A 24,785-nucleotide genomic window follows, 5' to 3' on the forward strand; every position below is an offset into this window, starting at 1 on the left:
AAAAAAAGAAAAGATGTCTATTGTTTGAAGTTAATTAATTAAAAGGACAGTGGGTAGTAAAGAAGTTTTGGTTTAAATGGGGTTAATTTTCATCCCAAGGATTTGACACCGAAATTAATGACAATGTTCAGTTACTAGGGCTTGTTCTGTTGTTATTTCTGCACCTCCGCTTGGTATTCGGGGTCGGAAAGCATCAGCATTGCGGAAATGCAATTGTCTTTGGAATTGACAGGACAAACCACTTATAATGCTCCCTCATTCGTACTTACAAAACTGAAAGTTCAGAAGTGCTTCGTCGGAGCAAAGGGAAATTTAAAATTTTCTTTCTGAAATTGTTTAAAATCACGTAAAAAAATGGAGGGAAAAGGAGGTCGCACGTTGTGAGCCGTGACCAAACGGAAGTTTTTTGGTGACGGCTCGGTGTGACCGCAAGACCTTCACAACTACGTCCGACACTAAGCACGACCGGACTATGAAAAAGATGCAAATGTTATCGAGAACAGGACCGAACAACAGCTTGTCATCTTTCTCTCTGACGATGGTATTTTATTCGTATTTTCTAATGCTTCTCGGTTTTTACGCCGTGGAGTTGAACAGTTTTAATATTGATACTCGAACAGCTATATTCTATTCTCCTCCCAATCGAGCCGATGGAATCTTTTTTGGGTTCTCGGTCGCACTTCATTTACATGGAAATAAGACATGGTAGGTAAACATATTGGAAGTTACTGATTTGGCCATATGTTTTATCGTTATTACACTAGCTACACTAATAACTCTTAGCTAAACTTTAAAAAAAAAACGGCATTTAAATATCGTAAAGTATTTGAAACTCTTACCAAAGAATGATGAGGGCAATTCAGAAAATAGATAGGCAAGATAGATAAAAATATGACACTTAATTTTTATTTAAAATTGAAAGAACTGGGTTTTATCTGGACAGATTTAGTTACATTTTACTGTAGTAAAGTATTTCGATCGAAATTCTACGAGGATTGGCATGGAGCGGAAGATGTGTTCGCATTCTCGAGCTGTCAAAAGATCATCGAGGAAATAATCATGACAGGTTTATAATTTTCTTTCATCAAACCACTCTCATTTTTACGGTCATTAATAGCAATTAGGAAGGGTTTCGCATAATCAAACCAAGACGTTAATTAGAAGCTGTTTTAAGGAAGTTAAGATTCCTGGACTCGGCATCACATGAGAGACAGGAGAGAAGACGCGTTGGATCTGTCCATCGCAATTTCAAGGGCTTTTTCGGGTTCTCTGGTTTTCCTCCCTCCACAAAACCCAACACGCTAAATTCCAGTATAAGAGTTAGCAATGCCATGCCTTAGATCAACCCAGAGTTTGTTTCAGGGTATCAATAAGTATTACTATATCGTAGGGAGAAATAACTGAGATGGGCTTCCTGTGTTAATATATATCTAGATCGTCAACATTGTGGTTCAGTTTTTTCTTCATACACTTCAGCGGTATTCACGTTCTAGTCCAGTCAAAACCGCTTCGCAAACCAAAATGACAAAAGCTCGCTTGTTCCAAAAAGGAATTCAAGAGGAAATTCAAAAAAACACTGACTTTATCGGTATATTTTTAGCCTGTTATTCAAACTGAAACTTTTGCCTCAGCTTTTAAGCTTATTTGGCAAAGAAGTAAACTGAAAAGGATTATCAAAAACACACCGCAGCTGTTTAGTGCTGTTCGTTGTAATGATACTGTAAAAAGTAGTACACTAATCCATGAGTTAAACAGGCGTGATATCGTGTAATAAGGTTTGATTGGCAGTGCTTTTGACCCCTTGTTACCACTCTCAGATATTCATTAGAATACTTAGCCCTTGATTAATGTATGAATGGTTTTATAGTCTAGAATTACGGCTGGGTATGTCTGCACTATAATAACCAGTTACACATCTGGTTATCATAGTAATGGTGCAAACCGCATTATATAGAGCAATATCGTAAAGTATCAAAACAACTTACAGAACGCTTCTTTGGGGAGGAGGGTAGGCATAATGTTTTGCAATTACCTTGCATGCGTTGCTGAAGGTCGCCTCTTTGTTGGGGGAGGGTGGAGGGCAGGGAGGTGGTTGGGGGCTTAGGGAAAGAAGGCTTGGGTCTCTTCTTTCTCCTTTACCTCTCTTACTCTCCCACACACCCCCTACTCAGCCATCCCCCTCCCCCACCCCCTGAAAACCACAGTGAACCCAGGCTACCCCTTACTTTAGATGTGTATTTTTAAAGCTGAAGGATTTTACATCATTACCTTGGAATGGCGCATGTTACTTGTGCGTTGGAGACCGGAAGTCAACGCGTTCAGTTGTGTTATGATAAGGGGCTTTTGTGGGTTAATATAATCCATTAATTACTAAGCAAACAAATTCTTTATTGATCTAAACTAATAGCACATCTGTATGTGAGATGATGTTGGTGAACACGTATCGTATAGTCTTAACCCCAGTCCTTAAGTTTCACTATTATGCTTCTTTAAAATAAACTCACAAAAACGACGAAAAAATCGAGAAAAATCAAATCAGAAAGAACATATTTAAAAATGTCCAGCATTTGCTACTTTCTGAGACTGAATATGTTAAAGTGTTTAAAAAAAAGTAATAATAATAATAATGATAATAATAATAATAATAATAATGATAATAATAATAATGATAATAATAATAATAATGATAATAACAATAATCATAATGATAATAATCATAATGATAATAATCATAATCATAATCATAATAATCATAATGATAATAATAATAATGATGATAATAATAATAATAATAACAATAATAATAATGATAATAATAATAATGATAATAATGATAATAATGATAATAATGATAATAATAATACCTCTATCATCCTGATAAAAAAAAAAACGATCAGCTGGACATAAGAACATCTGATATGAGCCGGTGATCAGCAAAATATCTTGTGCGCATTCGTTTTCGTGTTTGCGGTTAGTTCAGAAAAAATGACAGTTGGAGAAACAGCACGCTATTCGATCCCACACACACGGAACTCGATCGGGTCTAACCTGTGTAGACTTGCGGTAATTAAAGATAACATTTTCTTTGATGTGTTGCTTGCGCCTACTTGCGACCCAGTTAAGGGGACACACAACATTCCAAGTTCAAGTGTTCTCAATATCATTCACCTCTAAGGCTTCGTTTTATTTTAGTGTTGCAGTAAATAGAACCAACTTACTTGCATGTATGCGTAAACCCGGCATGAAATCAAAAAGTTTTCTTTGGTGCAATCACTTGTTAATGGACCCATTCAACCTAGCATAATTTTTACCAATTCAGTCAGACGAAATGTCGTTCTCTTGAGAATATACTTTTATTTGTTTTACGTGTATCCATATGTCTTATCATGCGTTAAACAAAGAAATGATACTCTAGGGAATGGCACGTGGTCTGAAATGGGTAAATAATATGCCCAAGTTAAAGATAAAGGGAACTATTGCCCGCCCATCATTTTGAATGTTGTGGGGCTATTCGCTGATCTAAAGGAACAATATTAATGGATCATTACATTAACAGGGTATTAGTCGGAGCTCCACTTAGTGACGTTACGTCACCTAATGGAACAATACTGCCTCGTTATGGTGCTATCTTTAGATGTGATACCGCTGGCTCGAAAGATTGTCAAGATATCAATGTGGACAATGAACGTGAGTTTATAAAAGTGCTAATTATTACATGTAAAATGTATGGCTCTGCTCTTTGCCAACCTTAGAATTCTCATGCACTCACTCATATTGATTTAAAGGTCACAAACAAGGTGTAAATGTTGAGCGCAAGAACAAAATTTCAACGCGCGTGTGCATTCAATTCTCAACAGTTGGACGCGAAGTAGCGCGCACTGTTTGCGCCAAACTCGTTGTGCATACACCACATGAACACCACTGCAACGTTGCGTTAGCAAAATATTAAAATGATGTTAGTGTTCTCGGCCAATAAAAAGCTATACTTTCTTAGTTTACCGTGCTAGCCCATATTCTACGGTGTGTTGCTTGCGTTCCCCAAGTCACAGTCATCTCTGGTGCTATATACATGTGTGACATATCTCCCTCAAAAATATGTTGTGTGCCACAGTTGCACCGTGGATCGAGGCTATTGATGCTCATACTAACAGAGCCATCTAACCTTTCACTCTGCACTCTGATCGAGGACCTTGTAAGTCTGTTATCCTACACATGTGTATATGAGCTGGTGGGCATTTTCTACTACAACGCTTTTTACAGAATGTATGTTCAGGAGGTTGGAGAGTTTGTTTTATTTGGCAGAAGAAGAACTGACAATAAGACAATTTTGATGTCATGGAAGCTTTGTCTTTTATGGGATTGACCCTTTTAGCTTTGGAGCAATGTTTACTATACCCATTGAATCAGACCATGTGTCGCGACTGTCTCTTGAAAATAAGATTCTTTGTTTGAGTTTTATTCAAATTCATGTGTCTTTATGCACAACCGTTAAACGAAGAATTGATACTCTGGGCAAGCTAATTACGGACAAGATAAAAGGTTTTATTTCTATTCCAGAATGATAGAAAACACCAGTTTAAAATATTAAAAACTTGATTGAAATATTAAAATATCAAAATCTTTTCGTTTCGCAGCCGAAAGAAAGGAATTTTACCCACGTGGTTCGCAAAATGTTACTACCATGGAGATCAAAAGTGGACAGATGTTGGGAGGAACACTTCAGAGTAAGAATGGCATAGTAGTGGTAAGTACTTCAACAGTGGGCGGCCATTAGGCTAGCTATCGATTACGAATCCTGCATTCTGATTGGCTATCTCTCGCTGTGATTTATTGGTATGATCCCTCGCATAGTGCAGTCGGCCATTGGTTCTAGCTTGGGATTATATAGAGTTTTTATATGATGAGGCGTTGCAGTGGGCATGTTATATAGATTGTAGAGCAATAGAATCTCTTTGATCCCTATAACGATTGTATTGTTCGTCTCATCCAACATGCATGGCTGCTTTCATGCGGCCATGCACAAATTTTCAAGGATGCACGCACAACTACTGACTCTTAAACATTTGTCCACAAACATTACTTTATGCTCCCCCCCCCCCCCCCCCCCCCAACTTTCCCCTTAAATTCTAAAAATATATCAAGTGCTGCTAAGCCTGAGCTCTGTTTACTGGGCGAGATAAAGATAGACAAGATTGAACGATAAGGGCTATGGGTTAAAAACCCAAAGCCGATTTATTGAGTTAATAAGTTCAATCTAGATACTTACAATCATTTCATAAAATTTGATATAACTGTTCAAATTTAGCCCAGCAAAGGTGAGGGCAACAAACGCCACGCAATAGCAAAAATGGGCAGGGAGGGTGGGAAAAACCTGACGTCTTAGCTGTTCAAGGACGTGAAGCAACTGATCCCACGAAGTTGTATCACGTGGATAGATAGTTGCCCATGACAACAGCTATCAAAAGGAGTACCGCTGCCCATCTGCCGCGTGACTTCTGTTCTTACGTACCTATAATTTTAGCCTATCTTTAATGGCTTATTAATCAAATAATTACAAAACAGTTGGAGGGGAGCATAAAAATCCTATTCGCCAGCAAATATTCCATTTTTTCAACCCTGTGAAATCGTGTTAAAAATCCAACCGTCTTTCAAGGCTTGTTTAAATAATTGAATTAAATCAAGTTTTTCTTTGTTTGCTATTTCAATTTTGAATATTTATTTATTTATGTATTACTAAGGTCTTATTAGTTATCATATAGGTTTTATTAAAATTTGTGATAATTTGTAAAATTTGTGTATAAAATATTATTATTAATTATTATATCTTGTTGTTTAATAACTTCTATTGTACTGTAGGCATGCGCCCCTCGTTACACGGAGAAGAGAGACATCGGAAAAAATTGGCTTTCAAGTATAATGAAAGAACCGAACCTTCGGTATTTCCTGGCCGGTGGATGTCATATACTGCAAAGCAACCTTAGTAAAATCCAACACCAGAGTTTTCTAAAACCTTGCGCAGGTACACACGTGGTTTATTATGCTATATATGGAACAGATTCCGTCAACTACTAAAATAAGCAACCCATATTTTGTTGATTTTTTTATGTGTTTGCTGGCGTAGCTTCTATGACCAGCCTTTTTATTTCACTTTCACTTGTTCACTGTTTTTCTTAGGGGTTCCCCCTTTTATAGTCGTTCGTTCGTTCGTTCGTTCGTTCGTCCGTCCGTCCGTCCGTCCGTCTTATATCCATCAGGAGAAATTTTATATATACCATGTGACCCCTTGGTCTAATGACAGCGCGTGAACATTTATCGTTGGGCATAACATGAAATATCTCATGCTTGACTTCAATAAGATTTAAGAATATAAAGGTTTATTGTAGTTGTTTTAATTGTTCTACTGCAGACTCCTCGTTATTTCGTGCATATTGTCAAGCTGGCTTCAGTGTAGATATGACTCAGAATGCTATAGTTATGGGAAAAGTTGGATGGAGTTTTTATGATGATGGTTCATCCCAATGGTTAGGGGCAGGTAAACCTAATTATTATCTGTATTTTATATGTATATATATTGTATGTTTTTAACGGATGTGGAAATCACAGCATTTGATTGGTTCAACGGCACTCACCGAGATTTATTTGCCAGATAAAAGCTGGTATATTACTGGTAAAGTGTTTCAAAGTTTTATATTATAATAGTGAAGAAAAGTAGGTCAAGTTGTAGTATTATCTTGAAGCAAATAATTTCAGCTGTGAAAAAAATTATTATTATTATTATTATTATTATTTTTTTTTTTTTTTTTTTTTGACGGGATCAAGTTTGTCAACATTCTATTGGTTTCCACGTCAGTCACTGAAATTTATTCATCCAGCATTATTAAATTTGAATATTAATGAGCTTCAAATTAAAAGCATCAAAAACTTGTTCCTTCTTGTCAAAGTGTTTCAAAAATGTTACTGCACACAGCAATTTTCATAAACATGCGAACTCTGTGTCTACAAGCTGCACATTTTTTCTATGTAAATAAGTAATTTATACAAATATTAAATTCAGTGTGCGACAAAAATATAAACCGTCGGGGGAAAAAACCGAAAAGCCTATCTTGTTTTCAGGTGGCCTTGAGAAATACTCTCTAGTGACAGACAAGTTCACATCTTCACCAGAAACCCAACACGAAAAGTTTTCATACTCTTACATGGGTTAGTAAATATTAATTCTTGAAACTCTATAGATGAATAATATTTTTTTTCTGTAGTGCTTGTACTAATGAATACAACAGACAGGGCTTTTAGGGTTATGATAAATAAATGAGGGTCTTGAAGTAGTCCAGCCAATGTTTTGCTCAAATCTCAATCCAATTCCCCATTTTTTAATGTATTTTTGTTGTTGTTGTGAATCTTATTCCCAGTGCATAAAACCCCATTTCCCAGCCCCATTTTCCAGCCCCATTTAACCCGTTCAGGACTGTCATAAATGCATGAAAAAGCCCATGCATGATAGAAAAGTTGCAAAAAGGCTAAGAAATACCTTAAAGCTCAAAACTTTTATTCTTATTAGCATAGATAGATTTTAAATAATCGAATCTTGTTTATGTTACAGGTTATGATGTGGCCAGCGGTCATTTTAGCCACCCTAATAAATCTGGTAATGTTGTTAATCATTAGACATTTCGGGGTTGAGGAAAAACCTGGGTCGAGTTGGCATTGCAGTGCATTGTGGGGCTGTTTAAGGAAATAGTAGCCGCCATCTTGAAAAATTTGTTCCCTAAAACAGCCTTACAATGCACTGCAATCAAAAGTCGACCCATTTCTTCCAAAGCTCGGAACGGCTAATATAATCTTTATAACCCTCACATTTTTCTTTGCATGTCTGCTCTTTTTTCCTACAGCATTTAAATACTAAATGCTGTTCTAATACTAATTTTTTGGCTTAATTTTGTAATCAAGACTGCGCAATCCGGAATCCTATGCTAGAATCTGGAATGCACCGATTAAAGGAATCCGGAACCCGGAATGAGTTAGAACCGGAAATAGGAATGAGCACGCTTTCTGCGATATTACATTAGAAAGGCTTACATAATATTAGGTTTTCTCTAGATTTGTATGGTGATTAATGCTGAATATTGACATAATGCTGTATTTTTGAGTCTAGGCATAGCTGGAGGTGCACCAAAAGGACAGAATACCAAGGGCAAAGTAAGTGCTTTTTACTGGTATACCTTTGTTTCTGATTTCCATAGTCAATTAACTATGTGATTTCTAAGCGACAAAATATAGAACATAAGAAATAGTGCCCAGCGCCCGGTTGTACGAAGCCTGGATAGCGCTATCCGGCGAATAAATCCTTATCCAGTGGATATAAAGTTGATGCTGTTATCCAATAGATTTATCCACTGGATAAGATTTATCCGTTGGATAGCGCTATCCAGGCTTCGTACAATCGGGCCCAGAAGTCTTCAGAACGCTACCCAAAAGACCTTTGCGGGCTTCTGCTATGGTTCCTGTCTTCAGTCCTATCTCCTCAGCTTAATAGATTTCAATTTAACGTGTTTGTCTTTCCTAGGCACACGAATTAACGACTCTCTTCCTCAGATACTCTCAAAGGGCGATCACCACTATATTTAGAACTACGAATTCCACCAATCACAGTGCGAATTCCATTCCACTAATTACAGTTACGGCACACCGCATCTGTGAAATCTGTTCTATACCAGTTTTTCGATTCGTAATATAATTTTAAAACCTGTATATCTCTTTAATAAAGGTTTTAATCTATGATGACATAGAAGAAAATGAAACGATGGTATTCAAGTCAAATCTAGAGTTGCCTGTTTCGGCCAAAAACCAGGTAAGCAATGAATGCAGTTTATAACAAAAATTTAATAGTCTCCTTCGCAGTTCCCTGCGCCATCTTGAAAGGTAGCCGTGCCTTTGCATCGTAGCGAGACGAACGGTGAGCTTGCAGTGTTAGAGACCTTTTTTAACACCTTGAACAATTATTCACACGTCTCTATCTTTGCAAGAGAATTAAGCTATGCAGGTGTTATTAACCGTTATTAATTGTTATCATATTTCATCTGTCAGACAGGAACTTATTTTGGCAGTACGATAGGTGCTGTGGACCTTAATAATGACGGGTATGGTCTCATTTCTTTTTCATGCCTTTCATTTATCCCATATCCGATTCATCCATTAAAATTAATTTTTTTAAAGGCACAAGGTTAAAAAATTAGTCCAAAAAAGGGGATAATCGATGTATTAATTTCTACGATTTGACTTTTAATTGCGAAGCAATTTGAGGACAAAATTTACGTTTTCTTTCCAGGGCCCGCGGTTGTACGAAGGTTGGAAGTGCTATCTCACGGATAAATCTTATCTAGTGGATAAATTTATTGCATAACAGCATCGACGTATCCACTGGATAAGGATTTATCCCTTGCGTTGGATAGCGCTATCCAGCTTTTGTACAACCGGGCCCAGAGGTGCATGGTCGGTCCCATTCCTCCCTGAGTGAAAACTTAAAGATTTCCTTGTTGGTTGGTTTCATCATATCATTGAACAGCAGCCCTAAAGAAGAAATGATACTCTATAGGATACGATACGTGGTCTATAATGGTGAAACATTACGCCCAAGGTAAAGAGGTCTATTCAATTAATTCATGTTTGCATGTATTTCAATAGATTGACAGATCTGCTGGTTGGTGCACCTCTGTTTACAGACACCAAGGACGAAGGGCGCGTCTATGTTTATCTTAATAAAAAGGTAAATAACGAACGAATACCAATCATATAAACCAATAGATCTCTGGCACACCATGCGCGTACCAACATCAATAACATTACGTGTCAGGTGGGTTTGGCGGGAGGTCGCGCAGGCTTGACATTTCACACGCAAGGCGCAACTACAAGATGGTTTAGCGGTTAATATTGTCTAATTATGTAAAATAAAAAGTAAAATAATATTTTATTTATTTATGCACGGTAGGCTTTAAAGCTAGAAGCTTGTGGGGCTGCGTATCCTCCATACACACTCCTTACTACATTCGAATATTCTATACACTATACTCAACTCTCAACACACAACATCCTAACATCCTAGATCGAAACTAACTGCTATGTTAAACAAGTTAGTAATGTACCAATAGAGAGAACACCATATTCTATGCACCTTTAATTCTACGTTACTCCAACGCCACCAAGTTGGTGTATTCAACTAAAGACTTCTAATAGTTCCCTTTTTTTACCATCATCATGGCCGCCATTCTTGACTTTCTTGTAAATGCTTGCAAGCCAGCAATATATCATTGTGTTTAATAAATATAAGTATGACATTCATATATAGGGCATACTGACACATATGCCAAGCATGGTACTCCAAGGGGACAACATGGAAGGAGCCAGATTTGGCACAGCAATTACAAACGTTGGCGATCTGAATAGAGATGGTTACCAAGGTATATACATACGCACGCCTTGAAATATATGACGAAGGGTTCTAGCCAATTATAGCAAAGCATTTTGTCATGAGGCACACACACACACACACACACATACACAAACAGTTGTCAAATATCTCAGGAATATACTTTTTGTTTGCGCAATGTGGCAGCCATGTTTGCTAGGCTCCAGAACGTCGCTGCGTAATAGACCTCTTGAAGCACGTCGGAATGCAGTTCAATTTGGAAGACGTAATCTTATGAGATTGAAATTCTTTTGTTTTGTCCTCCAAATTGAACTGCTTTGACGTCATATGCAAGGTTTCTATATGACAAGTTTTACTACAAAATGCGCATGCCCATTTTTTGGCCTTGTCATAACATGATGAAATGTGATTGGTGTATTTTAATAGACGTGGTTATAGGAGCGCCCTACGAGGGGCAAAATAGCAGTGGTGCTGTCTACGTGTACTACGGCTCTAAGAATGGAATCGAAGCAAAATATAGACAGGTATAGTACTTCATAAGTGCGCTAAGAACGTCAATGGCTAAAACGAAAAAAATTATGGAGTGGTTTTTCGAGTGGTAAACGATACGGCAAATTGAAGCCGTACCGTATCATACTGTAACCGTAACTACGCGTTGTGATTGGATGAATTACTTGTACATAATGGAAAGCCATTTCAATGTTACAGTTCTGTATGTTTTCCAATCATAGGAAAATTGTTCTAATAAAAGTTGGCCAGAATTAGAAAAACTAGGTTTTCATTTGAAAAATAGTTGCAAATTTGATTCCTTTTTATTTATTCGAGTTACAGAACCACTTTTCACTTGTCTATGCTAAAACCATATCAAAATAGTAAGATATAGAATAATGTGAAAATGTTTGCAATTGTCTTTAGAAAATCACAGCGTCAATGATCAACAGCAAGTTAAAAGGGTTTGGCTACTCGATATCTGGAGCTGTAGATGTCGATATGAATGCCTATCCAGGTATTTGTGTTTCTTGTGTAGGTTATCTGACAAGTATATCCAAATGATTCGCTCACTATTTCTTTGGTTCTTTATCAGATATTGCAGTTGGCTCCTATTGGTCTGACCAGGCTGTTCTTCTGAAGTAAGAGAAAATTGCTGAAGATATTATGTTTTATCATGTCGAAATTTTGAAGGAGATTTATTACGCGAGTAAGAAACTATGGTATTCTGATGTATGGCATTCAAGCAATCTGATTGGTTGATGGCGCATTTTCAACCTTTATCGATATTATGAAACTACCTCTGGCTTATCAAAGGCAGGGCGCGGCTAACTCACAAATCGAACTGGAATTTAGCTTGTTAGGTTTTTTCGGAGGGAGGAAAACTGGAGAACTCGAACAAAAACTCTGGAATCAAGGGAGAGACCTAACCATATCTACTCACATGTGATGCCAAGTCCAGGAATCGAATCTAAGACCCCAGAGAGATACCACGACCGTTACTGTTTTGTTTATTTGATTGATTCGAACTGAAGCCATTAAGAAAAATAGATATATCATCAGTATCTGCATACTCCTCCCTCTCCCCCTTAAAAATATGGATACATCGCCTTAAATCAATATTTTTCTTGGCAATCCAGGACTCGAAGAATTGTGGAAGTAGAAACGAAAATAAGGCTAAGTCGAACAACGATCGTCCTCGAAAATGACGAATTCATGTGCGATGATGAACAAGCATCAACAAGGAACAAATGGTAAACGAGAGACCCCTCATTTTCATATTATACATATTATAGAATGATTATGTTTGACTATTATATATATATATAGATGCTAGCTATTTCAATTAAGGAAATATATTTCGTATTTGCGACTACCGCCAGATCTGTCCTATTTAGCTTGTTTTATTATCAGTAATATCCTTTTCTTTACGGATAACACTTATGTGTGCATATCAATACGAAGGCAATTCAAATAGATAATCTAAAAGATTGTATTTCTTTCTTGTTTTAGTTTGAATGTTACGATCTGCTTTCAATTCAAAGACAGGGAAACCTCGAACAGACAAGGTAAGGAATGCGCATGCGCTCAATGTTTGAAAATTACACAGGTATCCCGAATGATGCATTTGAAATATCCTGTCTTCTATTTATCTCTTTAGATTTAAAGATCGCTTACACTCTAGAGGCTGATGCCGACATAATTACGATTCAGACAAGACGGATGTATTTTTATCATGGGGGAAAACCAAGCTTTATTATCAGTGGTGAATTCACGATACCAAATCAAGGACGAATGTACTGTTTAACACCGTATACTGTACATATCAGTGTAAGTCTTGTTCTAATACCTATTATCCACCCATCCATCCATCCGTCCGTCCATCCATCCATCCATCCATCCATCCATCCATCCATCCATCCATCCATCCATCCATCCATCCATCCATCCATCCATCCATTATCATATTGTGTAGTTTACACACACATATGCCAAATACCCCTGTAATGATTGTAATGATTTACCTTTATCTACAGCACAAATACCAGTTCCTTGACCTTCTAAAGTCTCTGACCTTTGATCTGACCTTTTCTCTGGCGGACAAATCCTGTTCATTGGATCCAGACGTTCCTTGCCCTGTACTGGACGCCTACCGACCTACCACAATCAGAAATGATGAAGTAAGCAAACACGACTTTACATCACAACATTAACTAACGATACCCAGCCAAAAGATGTGGTCCAACGGCGCAACAGCTGTTACGTACAACATTGCTGACAATAGATTTCGAGGAATGTCAAGCGTAAATGTTTCCTGCGACTAAACTATGACAAATAAAGCGAGCTAGCTACCTAAACAACGCAATATTGTGGCCAGTGGTGCACTAAATACTGTTGATACTGATCGCATTTTCATTGGCTGGGAAGACTGGGTTTTCAAAGGAGGAAATTTGTTGTGCACAACGTTGCAGAAGTGCATCTTGCTGGTAACATTGCGCACCAACGTTATATAGGTGATAGCGCACTGTAACTATAACAATCGTGTTGCTGCGCGCCATTTTTGCGCGCCATTTTGCGCGCCACCGCTGTTTGTGGTTTTGTTTCAAGCGTTGAGAAAAGTCTATGATTGATTTCTCCTGAGGTAGATCAACATGAGCATGCATGCATGCGGTCATTCTGGTGCAGTTGTATTGCATGCATGCGCTCCGCTGTTTCAAAATCGATGGAGCCTTCATTATACATTGCCTTTCCTGTTGCTCTCTACTTGGGAGACTTAATTCCAATTAACTTGAAATGCGATTCTATCGTATCTTTAGCTGACGATTCAAAAGCAGTGCAAAGGACTAGTATGTCAACCAGACCTTTCCGTCACTGGTCATGTCAACCTTCCCGGGTACGTACTGATCTATTTATGCACAAAATTCTTCAAACTTAGGTGTGCTTATTTGATTCCTTACACACGTGAACCTATTACCTTAACCTTGATTTCCACCTTAGCTTTTACTTGTTTTACCGTATATTTCAAAACCTGCATTTCCTTGTATTGTACGTCGCTTTGTCGTATTTCTATTTTCTATTTTCTATCCTATACTGCATTCGTTTTGTTTTGGCATCACTTTAACCCGCCTTATATTTCTTCATTTTATACCAAAGCATGTATGGTTGTATTTTGTAAGTCGTATAGTCTCAGTTAGGTTTGTTTATAGTTTATGTTAGTGTGTGCATGTTTGCTATTTATCTTCGAGTTCATTAAACGTAGTTCTAACATTTCTGTGGGTTTCCTGCAGCATCACCGTATAATTCTCATATTCATTTGAGTTTTTTTGCAGTTCGTCTTTAAATATAATTCTATAATTGATGCGAACAAAATATACTAAGCTGCGCGCCGTATGCGAACTGTGTTATGGGATTATCAACTTGTAGTTCTGTGTAAACTTCATAGTGAACATTCATCTAAATCAATTTAGAGCTATGACTTAGTTTGGATGATTGTTACACTAGCTCATACTTACGAGTAACGATAAAAAGAGGAGCTTGGTAGATGAAGAACCGTCATGAAGAAAGGAAAAACAGAGTTATTATTTCTGTATAACGTCATTTCTCGTGCGTATGTGCCAGTAATTAACACCTCTAGAGAGGGAATGAGCATTACTCACTCGGCAGTCATGCTTTTTCTTATGAGAATGAAAACCTTTGTTTAGCCCACATAAGTTTATTCTCGCGCACTTTATTGAATCCAAGGACACGCATGTTCCAGTCAACATGGCTGCCGCGTGAGTAAGGCCCATGGGAATGATGGGGATTTTAATGTAATAAGATATAACAACAACCGAGCAGGAGACTGTGGAAGAGTCTGAAAGAACCTACTCATTACTTTAGGGACTCAATAGTTTTAAGGGGGAAATAACAGATATAAAAATGTGTACATTGGTGTTTTTAAATTGCGTGTTAATAATCTTGCGTACGAATCATTTGCGTACGAATTTTTTCACTGAGTTGTATTTGAAATGAGAAATCTCGATCTGTTTTTTTTTTCTTTGTATCCCGGACATAGTGACTTGTATTCGTGCGCATGGCAGAATGTTTTTAAGCAGGGACCAAAATAGTTCTAACACGGGTTTAAACTATATAACGATATTCGAAATACTAAGATTGTCCAACTAAACGTCATTGGTAGTAGTTAGAGATGTTTTTTGGTTGCTTTTTTGTAAACATTAAAAATTAGGTTTTTCCCCTTGCACACAGTGACTTGAATAGGTGCGCGCTGCAGGGATTGATTGTGAGTGGAGCTTCTTTTTATTGAACCGCATTTCAGTGCTACGACGTTAATAATAGAGTGAAAAGCCATTTCAGTGCAGTTAGCCAGGTTAGTAATAGAGTAGAAAGCCATTTCAGTGCTACGATGTTAGTACGTTTAGAGCCGGGAACAGAGTGGAAAGCCATTTCAGTGCAATTAGCCAGGTTAGTAATACAGTGAAAAGCCATTTCGGTGATACGACGTTTGTAATAGGGTGAAAAGCCATTTCAGTGCAATTAGCCAGGTTAGTAATACCGTGGAAAGCCATTTCACTGCTACGACGTTAGTAATAGGGTGGAAAGCCATTTTAGTGCTACGATGTTAGTAATGCAGTTGCAAGCCATTTTAGTGCTACGGAGTTAGTAATACAGTGGAAAGCCATTTCAGCGCTACGACGCTATTAGTAATAGTCAAAAGCCATTTCAGTGCTTTTAACCAGCTTAGCGGTAATACAGTGGAAAGCCATATCAGTTCTACGAATAACTATTGACTTTTATTATACACTTAAACATTGTAATACTTGACGTAGTTTCTTCTGATGGATAACGTTGATGCACAAGAATTTATGGGTAAAATTTCTTTTCCTATGTTCACACTGACTTTTTTTCATTTCATATTCTGATTTTTTTCTTTTCTCTCTCTCTTTCTTATTCTCACGATTTTCTTTCTTTTTTCTTTTTTCTTTTTTCTTTTTTCTTTTGCTTTTCCCTTTTCCTTGTATTTTAAACGTGGATAATTGAAAATCTCTCAATCTCTATACAAAATGAAATTTTTTCTAACTTCCCTTTTATTCATTTCATTTTCTATATTTCATTTTTCCCTTCCTCTAGCGGATACAAAGTGCTTCGTGTCGGCAGCAGTGGTATCCTATCTATAGTACTAGATATCCAGAATACTGCACAAGATGCTTCGTATCAAACAACAGTTATACTTTCATTTCCTGATGATCTGAACTACATTGGACCTACAGAATCAAAAGTAAGTGAGCGCCAATAAGATAAACTGGGCATTCTTTCGGCATCCTGTGGGCCGTTTACTTGAAGCGCGCAAAGGCTCATCGGGAAAAATGAAGTCATATGATTTTCAGTGGTTGTCAATGGTTCTTGAACTTGAAACTTTCAGACGAAAAAATTCTACTTGTATAATGATATCTAAGGTTGCTATAATTAGCAAATTAAGGTATACAATTCCTCATTTCTTTAGCTATTTATTTATATTATTGTTTATTTTAGCAAAGAACTTGTGCTTAATAAAGTTTTTCTTTTTTTTTGGCAGACAGTTCTGTGCAGTTCCAGCTATGTCAATGAAACATCCACGGCTGTTTGTTATATTGGCAATCCATTCAAGGCTAATGCTGAGGTATTCACTCATTATTAATCAATATATTCGCTTTAAGAAGCACTGGAATGTTATGGTGGACAAAGATTTGATTGGGAAGTCGACATTTTAAGACTTCCTTTAGAAGGCGCGATCGCGGACAAGAGTGATGTTGTTTCAGCCAATCATAATGCGAGAAAGTCTGCTCATCCAATGAGGAGGCTTGTAACTTGATTTTTTGACCCAAGATTAAGGTGATAGAGGAAATACTGAAACTGAAGATGCCATATATCATTTGTTTTAACCCTTTCAACTTCACTTCAACTTGCTCATCCTCCTCATTCATGCATCCCCCTTTAATTGCACACCCACCCACCCATCCATGATGATCGGCCCATGGCACGAGAAGTGGAGCACCTATAAACATATTTGTGATGAATTATTAAGAAATCCATTTTATTTATTTATTTTATTTTGGCAGAAATCCTTGACTATTGAGTTTTCAGCTGAAGAAGTTAAAACCAACTTTAACATAACAGTTGTTGTTGAAAGGTAAGACTTCTGATCAAAAGAGTATCATTTCTTTGTTTATGGTTGTGCATACAACTCAAACAAGGAAATATCTTATTCTCAGGAGAATGACATGTGGTCTGGAAATGGAAAACGAATGCTCAAGCTAAAAAGGTCAATGACATAAAACTTTTGAGGAGTGAATCCAGGAATCTGTGGGGGGGAGGGGGTGTCCCAAATAAAGAAATGTGTATGCATCATTTAATGTTTCCAACGCTTCAAAAAACCCAAAAGTAATTACGGCATTGGGGGGTGGGGTGGGGGTTGTCTGGTGCACTGACGGACACCCACTGGATTTGCCCCTGCTTTTACACGCAGTTTCAAGTACTATTCCAAGATCAACTGAAAATCTTAGTATTCAATCTCAGTTTTACTGATTATTTAACTTTTTTCATTGTCTATAGCAAAAGTAATGATACAAATCCGCAGAACAACAAGATTGTTTTACCAGTATTTGCCAAGTATCTCACTGATTTACAGATAACTGGGTAAGTACTGAACCAAATAACTCCTCCCCATCCCGTTATAATTAGTTCCCTCTACATTATATTATTATTATCTTAATAATTGTTTTAGTATAAGTTTTAATTTCATTCTCAGAGAAAATATGTAATTCTGGATTTAAAAAAAAACTATAACTACTTCTACTTTGGTGATTTTACCTCTGCTGATGAGCTGGTGAATATTGTCTCATAATCACTGGCTGCTTGACCAATCACAGCATGCAAAACTCTGTATTCAATTCTAAAATTATACTTATTTCCATATTCTTCTTCTTTTTTTTCTTTTCCTTTTTTCCCTCTATTACTGAAAATACTGCTCTGTTTAATATTTATTGCAACAGTGTCAGCCAACCTAATGAGGTCATATACCATGGAAAAGCACTAGATAAAGAGACAATCAAAAGACAGTCTGACATTGGGCCATTAATACACCAAACAATACTAGTAAGTATAGAACTAGCCTACATGTTGCTGTCTGTACCTGTAGAGTGTATGCCATATATTCGTGAAAAGCTTTGCAAGGAATTGCACAAATTAGTAAGTTCAGTAGACCTCAGTCAGTAGACTAGCTGTAGACCTACAAAACTTTGCGACTAATTTGTACAATTTTGTTAGTTAATTTCTTGGTGTAGCAAGCTTTATTGTATCCTGTGATAGAGTTTTTTTTTTAGTGTGATATTGTTAAGCTCCAAAGTCATTATCCTTGGCTATTGTTTCATTGTCTTCATTCCTCAGGTGCCTTGCTTGCACATAGCTTTTGTGCACTCAGTTCCCTTTAGAGTGATGTGATCTGTCTCTTTAGGGAGGCAGGGATTAAAACCAGAGAACCTGGTACAAATTCCATAGTGGAGAACAACACTATTTTGAGAATCAAAGGTGTTGTAGCGGTAGTCCACTCACCTCTCGCCTCTGGATTCTCAGGATTGATTCCTCTACTCAGCATTTCATACGAGTAGAATTTGTTTTGCTCTCCCTTGATTCAAAAGTGGTCCTCCCCCTTCAAAACCTAACAAGTTATCTTCCAATTCGATCTGTGAGTTGGCCATGTTCTGATTTTGATCAGCCCAACATTGTTTCAGGGTTCGTTCTGTGCGTTAGCCATGTTCTGACTTTGATCAGCCCAGAGGTTGTTTCAATGTTCGTTCTGTGAGTTAGCCATGTTCTGACTTTGATCAGCCCAGAGGTTGTTTCAGGGTTGGATCTGTGAGTTAGCTGTGCCCTGACTTAGATCAGCCCAGAGGTTGTTTCAGGGTTCTATCTGTGAATTAGCTGTGCCCTGACTTTGATCAGCCCAGAGGTTGTTTCAGGGTTCTATCCTGGGAGTTGGCCGTGTCCTGACTTTGATCTGCCCAGAGATTCATTTTGACAAGTCTTTTGTTTTATTTCTAGATCGAAAACCATGGCCCTAGTTTTGTAGAAGGCATCAAGGTAGACGTGCAAATCCCACAACTAAAAAGCAAAGATGATCCTGAAAGCATATTACTATACCTACAAGAAGTAGAGGTGAGAATAAGGGTTAAATGTGAAACACACACGCTCCGACTGATAGAAGCACCTGCAAAACGTCTATCTGTGCCAGATGACAGAAGTGGTTTTCCCTAAGTCCAAGGAAGTTTTTAAAAAGGTTTTAAATGCAATGCACTATTGAACATTGAAGGCGTACATTGCCTAGTGAGATCACATTCTGCAAATAATGTGCGCAGTGAGATATGAGAACGCGCATTATACAGTGAAGGCGCGTTCATCAAGAGCTAATAGCTTTGAAAGCGCGCGTTATCAAGTGGACAACGTTCTCCAAGAAAAGTGCTCATAAGAGCGTTCGTTTTTCAGAGTGCTTTAATCAAGAAGAGTTCGAATAGGAGCCATGAGAGGACTCGATATCCGGCATTGAAAGCGCGTTCTCCACGAAACCTGCGTATGAGAGGGCAAGTTGGAGAGGGCGCGTAATCCAGAAAGAGCAAGTGTTGGCCAATGAGACTGTGCATTTTACTTGAAATTTGTTGACTTGAAATGTTATAACTATTTTTACAACGTTTAAATTTGGACTCGTGATCACGGATCTCTTCAGTGGTCATGGGTCGAAACATTTGTAAAAATAGTTTTAAGTCAGAGACAACAAATTTCAAGTAAATTAATGCATTCTGACTCCAATTAATGTGCATAAATCATTGAGAGCATGTCCACCAAGAAAGGGGAGGAGAATTGTTGACCAAAAGAAAAAAACGCGCGTGATTCAGTGTTGACCAATAAGAGTGCACATCATTAATTGATAGCGCAAAGAGAGGGCGAGTTTACCAAACAACAAAATGGTTTGGGCCAATCAGAGCAAGTAATTTCAATTGGATTAGTTGAGTCCGGCTTCTTTTTTCTAGACAAATAAGAGCACGTGTTTTCCAATAAAAGTGCGCGTTCATTGTGCGCAACGGCTATTTTTATAACCTTCACATGAAAGAGTGAGAACTTTGGACCACAAATCTTGTCCTGAAGAAAAAGTAAGACAAATCTTTATAGAGTTCATGTCTTGTGATACATAATGAGTATTTAGGTTGTTATTTCATTTCCATTGTTAGTTGTCTGGTGGTCCAGGAAGATGTAACGCAATCACTAATCCATTATCATTACCTGCGCGTAATACAACCAATCAAGACCAACAATTGAAACAAAAACGAGCTGCTTTGTCGAGTGCGCAAAGAATGGTAACTATGACGTTCTCGATACTGACTGACTAGAATAATTATTTCTATACACAAAAACGTTGTACTGACAAACAGAGAGTACACTCTTTACTGGGGTTTCACTTTTAGTTTTGGAAATATTTGAGAAAAATCCAGGACGATAATGATATAATGGTTGTGTTGATGGTGATAATGATTGCTGCGATGGTGATAGCTATGGACGTTGTGACGTTTGTCTTGTCAGTAATAATAATAGTATCATGACAAACGTTTGTTTATTCTAAAGAATCTTAGATATTTCTGCACATTTAATGCCCAAATATTGGATAGATAATCATTATTATTGCATATCTTTTGTAGGATTGCTTGTCATCTGTCTGCTATTCGTTCAACTGTGTTCTTGGATTGATCTCTGCGGGCAGCTCATTACGCATCAAGATCACAGCGCGTCTCTGGCAAACCACCTTCATACAAGTAAGAAATGCAGTAGAACCCTCATAAAGCGGCCACCCGCGGGGTAATGTCAAATGGCCGCTAAATAGAGGTTGGGATATAAGTTATTGTGAAACCCATTTTAGGACTTTGGACAACTGGTCGCTAAATATAGGCTGATCGCTTAATAGTTGGTCGTTTAGTAGAGGTTCTTTTGAGGTCTCATTTAAATTAATGAGACAGAATTGGAGGAGAGCGGTCCAGCAAACATTCTTTTTCATATAAAAACTTTTTTTTTTCATAAAAACTATACTATGACCTGAGTTGAATCTTTCTTTTTTGAATTGTTTCCCCTTAGAACAACCTAGGGACAGTACGCCTTATCACTAGGGCTGGTCTTACTGTACCAGCAGAGGTGATGCAGACAAACACTACTAATGATCATGTGATGGTAAGATGATAGAATCAGATAGATATTTTGACTACGAATGAAAACAAAGGCGGATGTGGAGGGAAAGGAGATAAAATTTCACCATGGCTTATACTGATGGGGTTTCTGTGGAATTGGCGGGAATTTTCGCGCCAAAACATGCGCGCTTGCCCCCAATTCTGGGACAAGGCCTTTGCTTGACAGGTGAGGTAGTGTGAAACATTACACTCGAGATGCAAGCGCAAGTGTAAGATCTTTGATACGTTCTGCTTGTGCTCGCGCTTACTTATTTAGTGCCACCACCGTAACATTCTTTTTTCTTCTGTATTTTATAAGTTATTTTTCGTTTTATTTTGCTCAGATTGAACTGATGGCTCGTCCTGGTAAAGTTGGCAGCACAAATAAGGAAGACATTGAGTGGTGGATTGTTTTAGTATCTGTTCTTTCTGGAATATTACTTCTGCTTCTCGCAATGTTTATCCTGTATAAGGTGAGTACGGACAGACATGAGTAATGAGGACACTTCCCAGATAATGCACTGCTTTGTGCAAGGATCACAAGAGGTTATATTATCCGAATTAGCATGTCAGATAAGTTTTAAGTGTATTGGGCTTTAATAGTGAATGTAGTGGTAGAGCGTGTGGAGCAAAAAGCATCATTGCACTGATTATCAACAGGCTGATTATCACTGATCATCAACATCATCTTCAGCATCAGCATCACCACCACCATAACCATCAACATCAACATCACCATCACCAACATCGTCCTTTAGTGCAGTTTTCATATGACTGTGAAAAATTCACGGCACGAACACGGCCATGACACGGCAAGGGATACGCCAGACCAATCACATTGCACGAGAATTTGCTTTCCTTCCAATCAAATACCCGGAACACAGCATAAACACGGCGCGGACATGGTCACGCCAAGGTCACGGCAATGCCAGACCAATCACATTGCGCGTGAAAAAAATCAGCCAATTAAGATTCTAGAAAGCATCACGGTCACGGCACCTCACGCTTACGGCACCGAGCTTTTCACAGTCATACGAAAACTGCACTATATCATCTACTATACTGTGTCCTTCAACATTTCTTTTTTTTTTCTAGTTTGGTTTCTTTAGTCGCACTCGACCAGACGATGGAAAAGCCAGCACTGAAGAGACTAAGCCGATGAAGGTCTAAAGTGGACGAACTAGAAAGAGTAATTATTAGCATTACACGATGCGGTGATATACATCGTCCTGGTAAAATTGAAAACAACTTTCACTGACTCTTTCACGCGCTGCCACTTATCGAAGTCAGACAATCACGTCATTACTCGCGTGAACTATACGTCATAGCACTGCAATCAGTTGGAATATTCACCGGCTTAGTGCATAAGTCCAGAACATGTGGTTGTATATAATTGTTGTATATATTGTTTCAACGCACAAAGAACGTGCATTATCTGTTAGCACGATCTGGAGTAACATAGCAAGAAGCGAAGCCATGATGGATGGCGATATCTTAGACGAGATCTAGAGAAAGAATGAATCTAAGTCTGGAACAAAATCTAGGTGTCCCAAAACGAAGTCAGAGAGAAATATTATCAAGATCTGCGGGTACGATGAGATCCGCGATACCGTAACAAGATTATTACTGAGTAGATCTTGAGTTGGAGGAGGTTCAGCCCGGCAAACAGGAGAAAACATAAGGGCCAAACATTGGCGTATCCATTGACGGTTTATTTCAACGTTCATGCTTGGGGGGAGGGGAGGGATGGGTGGATGACTTGTTGAAGTTAATGGGAAGTGGCTTATCCTTGATACGCCCATGTAATAAAAAAGAATAACAAGAAAATCAAGTAATTAAGAGTACAAGCAAACAAACAGAATGCGCAAAACACCCAAATATACAAGTTAGAAATGTTAAAAAGAGTATTTATGATACCAATCATGTTGGAAGTAGATTTTCACTTTGCATCTGTTTTGCTGGGGTTTTTTTTTTTATGTCACCTTTTTGCGTGTGTTTATTTTTTTGAATCGTATCCACATTCGTTACTTCTCGCGGTGTGTGCAACCGTTAAAGAATGAAATAATACTCTAGGGGATGACACGTGGTCCTAAATAGGAAAACATTACGCGCAAGGTAGAGTTACATTGTTAGAGTTTGAAGCCAAAAAATACGGCAAAGACCTCGTAAAGTACACGGTTAACCAATGTTTTATTTATTTATTTCATGAATATGATTGGTCAGTTTGCGGCCCATAATGTACGGTACGGACCTCGTGCACTGCTAACAAGATATTGTTATATTAGACCCTTTTCGAGTTCCAAATTAGCGCTGTGTTTCTTGATTACAGACTCATTTACTCAGGCTTAGCCTCGATTTTGTGAAGAATATTCACGTGTTCCAGTCAAGGTCCGTCAAGTTTCAAAGTGTTCGTATTGTTGAAGTTGTGCGTTCTTTACCTTACCGTTGGTATTTGTGAATATTTAGACACTGATTCGAGGCTAAGCCTGAGTAAATGAGTCTGTAATCAAGAAACACAGCGGTAATTTGGAACTCGAAACTGGACTATTTAGCCTAGTACAATGCTGACTCTAACCAACTTTTATAAGGTAACTGCAGCCGTTTAATTTTGGGCATTTTTAGGTTCGAGTGGGGCTAAGGAGGGTATTAATAAAACCTTTACTAACCATTCCCGGCAATACTTGGGAATTGCGCACTTATACTCAGTCCCCACTGAGTCAACTCAAGCCAGGCCCAGACTCCAGAGCAGTGCGCACTCTTGAGACGTATCGAAACTGATCCTTTGTTCAGACATGCCGGATTTGTGTCATCAAGGTACTACTCTTTCAAAAACATGCTAACCTTACCGATCTTTTGCTGTTTCTTGTAATTCATTTTAGAATCAAATCTATCGCATTTTTGCGCAAAAACTGTCGCCAGACAATGCATGTGACAATAGAACCACGAGTTTTTGTTTAAAGACGTTTATGTTTTGGAGCTATACTCTTTCAGCCCTTAATTGATCTGCCTGCAATTATTATAACCGTGGCCAAAAATTGGCATATGTTTTTATCTCGATGAGCTAAACTTAGAAACTCATCGGCTGCGCAAATGGCGTCTTATGCGTCTGTCCAAAAAGGAACTCGAATTCTAAAACCGACTTCATACTCGCAGCAAAATTCAATGGTTTCAAGCGATTTTTAATTCATGAGAGAGAAAGAACAGGTCCAATAACAACGGCTGTAGCCAACCAAAACATCTGGTTAATAGATGGTCTTGTTCTCCAGATGTGAGCTTATAGATTGGTTAACCTTATCTTAGGCCGAGTCACGGTTCATTAATACTGAAAGATATGCTTGTACGAAGTCTAGGATAAAAATAGTATGTCGTACTTAACCCTTCTAGTGTCTTGGTCGAGTGGTGTGGGGTTTTTTTTAATTCAAAAATGTTGATAGCGGCCCTTACTTACTTTTATCATAGAGCGGTTGTCTATTCTTTTATGACTAGTCCATACTGTTATTGGCAAGTTAAGTGCTTAAAGAAATTAGACATAGACTGATGCCAGTAACGATGGCGCAGCCTTTGCAACTCAAAACCACAGGTAACCCAAGCCCTCAGGCGGTGAGACTACTCCCAGTTCCATTGCAGAAAAA

The 24,785-nt window shown here is 38.0% G+C and overlaps 1 protein-coding gene across 2 annotated transcripts; it reads left to right on the top strand.

Moving 5' to 3' along the window:
* The first annotated feature begins 276 nt into the window (after positions 1-276).
* On the top strand, positions 277-24,175 carry LOC116300400 (integrin alpha-8). Of its 2 annotated transcripts, XM_031709271.2 has the most exons (31): positions 278-705; positions 3,557-3,687; positions 4,635-4,744; positions 5,857-6,019; positions 6,407-6,532; positions 7,114-7,200; positions 7,601-7,645; positions 8,153-8,196; positions 8,765-8,848; positions 9,085-9,137; positions 9,682-9,763; positions 10,343-10,454; positions 10,850-10,947; positions 11,339-11,429; positions 11,508-11,553; positions 12,052-12,165; positions 12,425-12,480; positions 12,573-12,742; positions 12,949-13,092; positions 13,729-13,805; positions 16,040-16,187; positions 16,485-16,568; positions 17,008-17,078; positions 17,501-17,584; positions 17,941-18,043; positions 18,989-19,102; positions 20,170-20,295; positions 20,635-20,748; positions 21,065-21,157; positions 21,498-21,626; positions 22,249-24,172. In XM_031709271.2, exons 1-31 carry the CDS (start codon positions 473-475, stop codon positions 22,321-22,323), a joined length of 3,207 nt encoding a protein of 1,068 aa, XP_031565131.2. In that variant the 5' UTR covers positions 278-472; the 3' UTR covers positions 22,324-24,172. The 2 variants fall into 2 exon arrangements, with proteins under 2 accessions (XP_031565132.2, XP_031565131.2); XM_031709272.2 differs by lacking the exon at positions 20,170-20,295 and having other exon boundaries at positions 277-705; positions 22,249-24,175.
* Positions 24,176-24,785: the final 610 nt, after the last annotated feature.

The sequence above is a fragment of the Actinia tenebrosa genome, unplaced genomic scaffold (assembly GCF_029948245.1).
Source record: "Actinia tenebrosa isolate PJP-AT-01 unplaced genomic scaffold, QUT_ActTen_1.0 PGA_scaffold2__45_contigs__length_23673736, whole genome shotgun sequence".
Classification (NCBI taxonomy): domain Eukaryota; kingdom Metazoa; phylum Cnidaria; class Anthozoa; order Actiniaria; family Actiniidae; genus Actinia; species Actinia tenebrosa.

Coding starts and splice junctions, on each gene's coding strand:
- LOC116300400 (XM_031709271.2), top strand. CDS start 473: ATGAAAAAGATGCAAATGTTATCGAGAACAGGACCGAACAACAGCTTG. Junction 8,849..9,084: donor CTGTTTCGGCCAAAAACCAG/GTAAGCAATGAA, acceptor TTCATCTGTCAG/ACAGGAACTTATTTTGGCAG. Junction 12,743..12,948: donor CGTATACTGTACATATCAGT/GTAAGTCTTGTT, acceptor CTTTATCTACAG/CACAAATACCAGTTCCTTGA.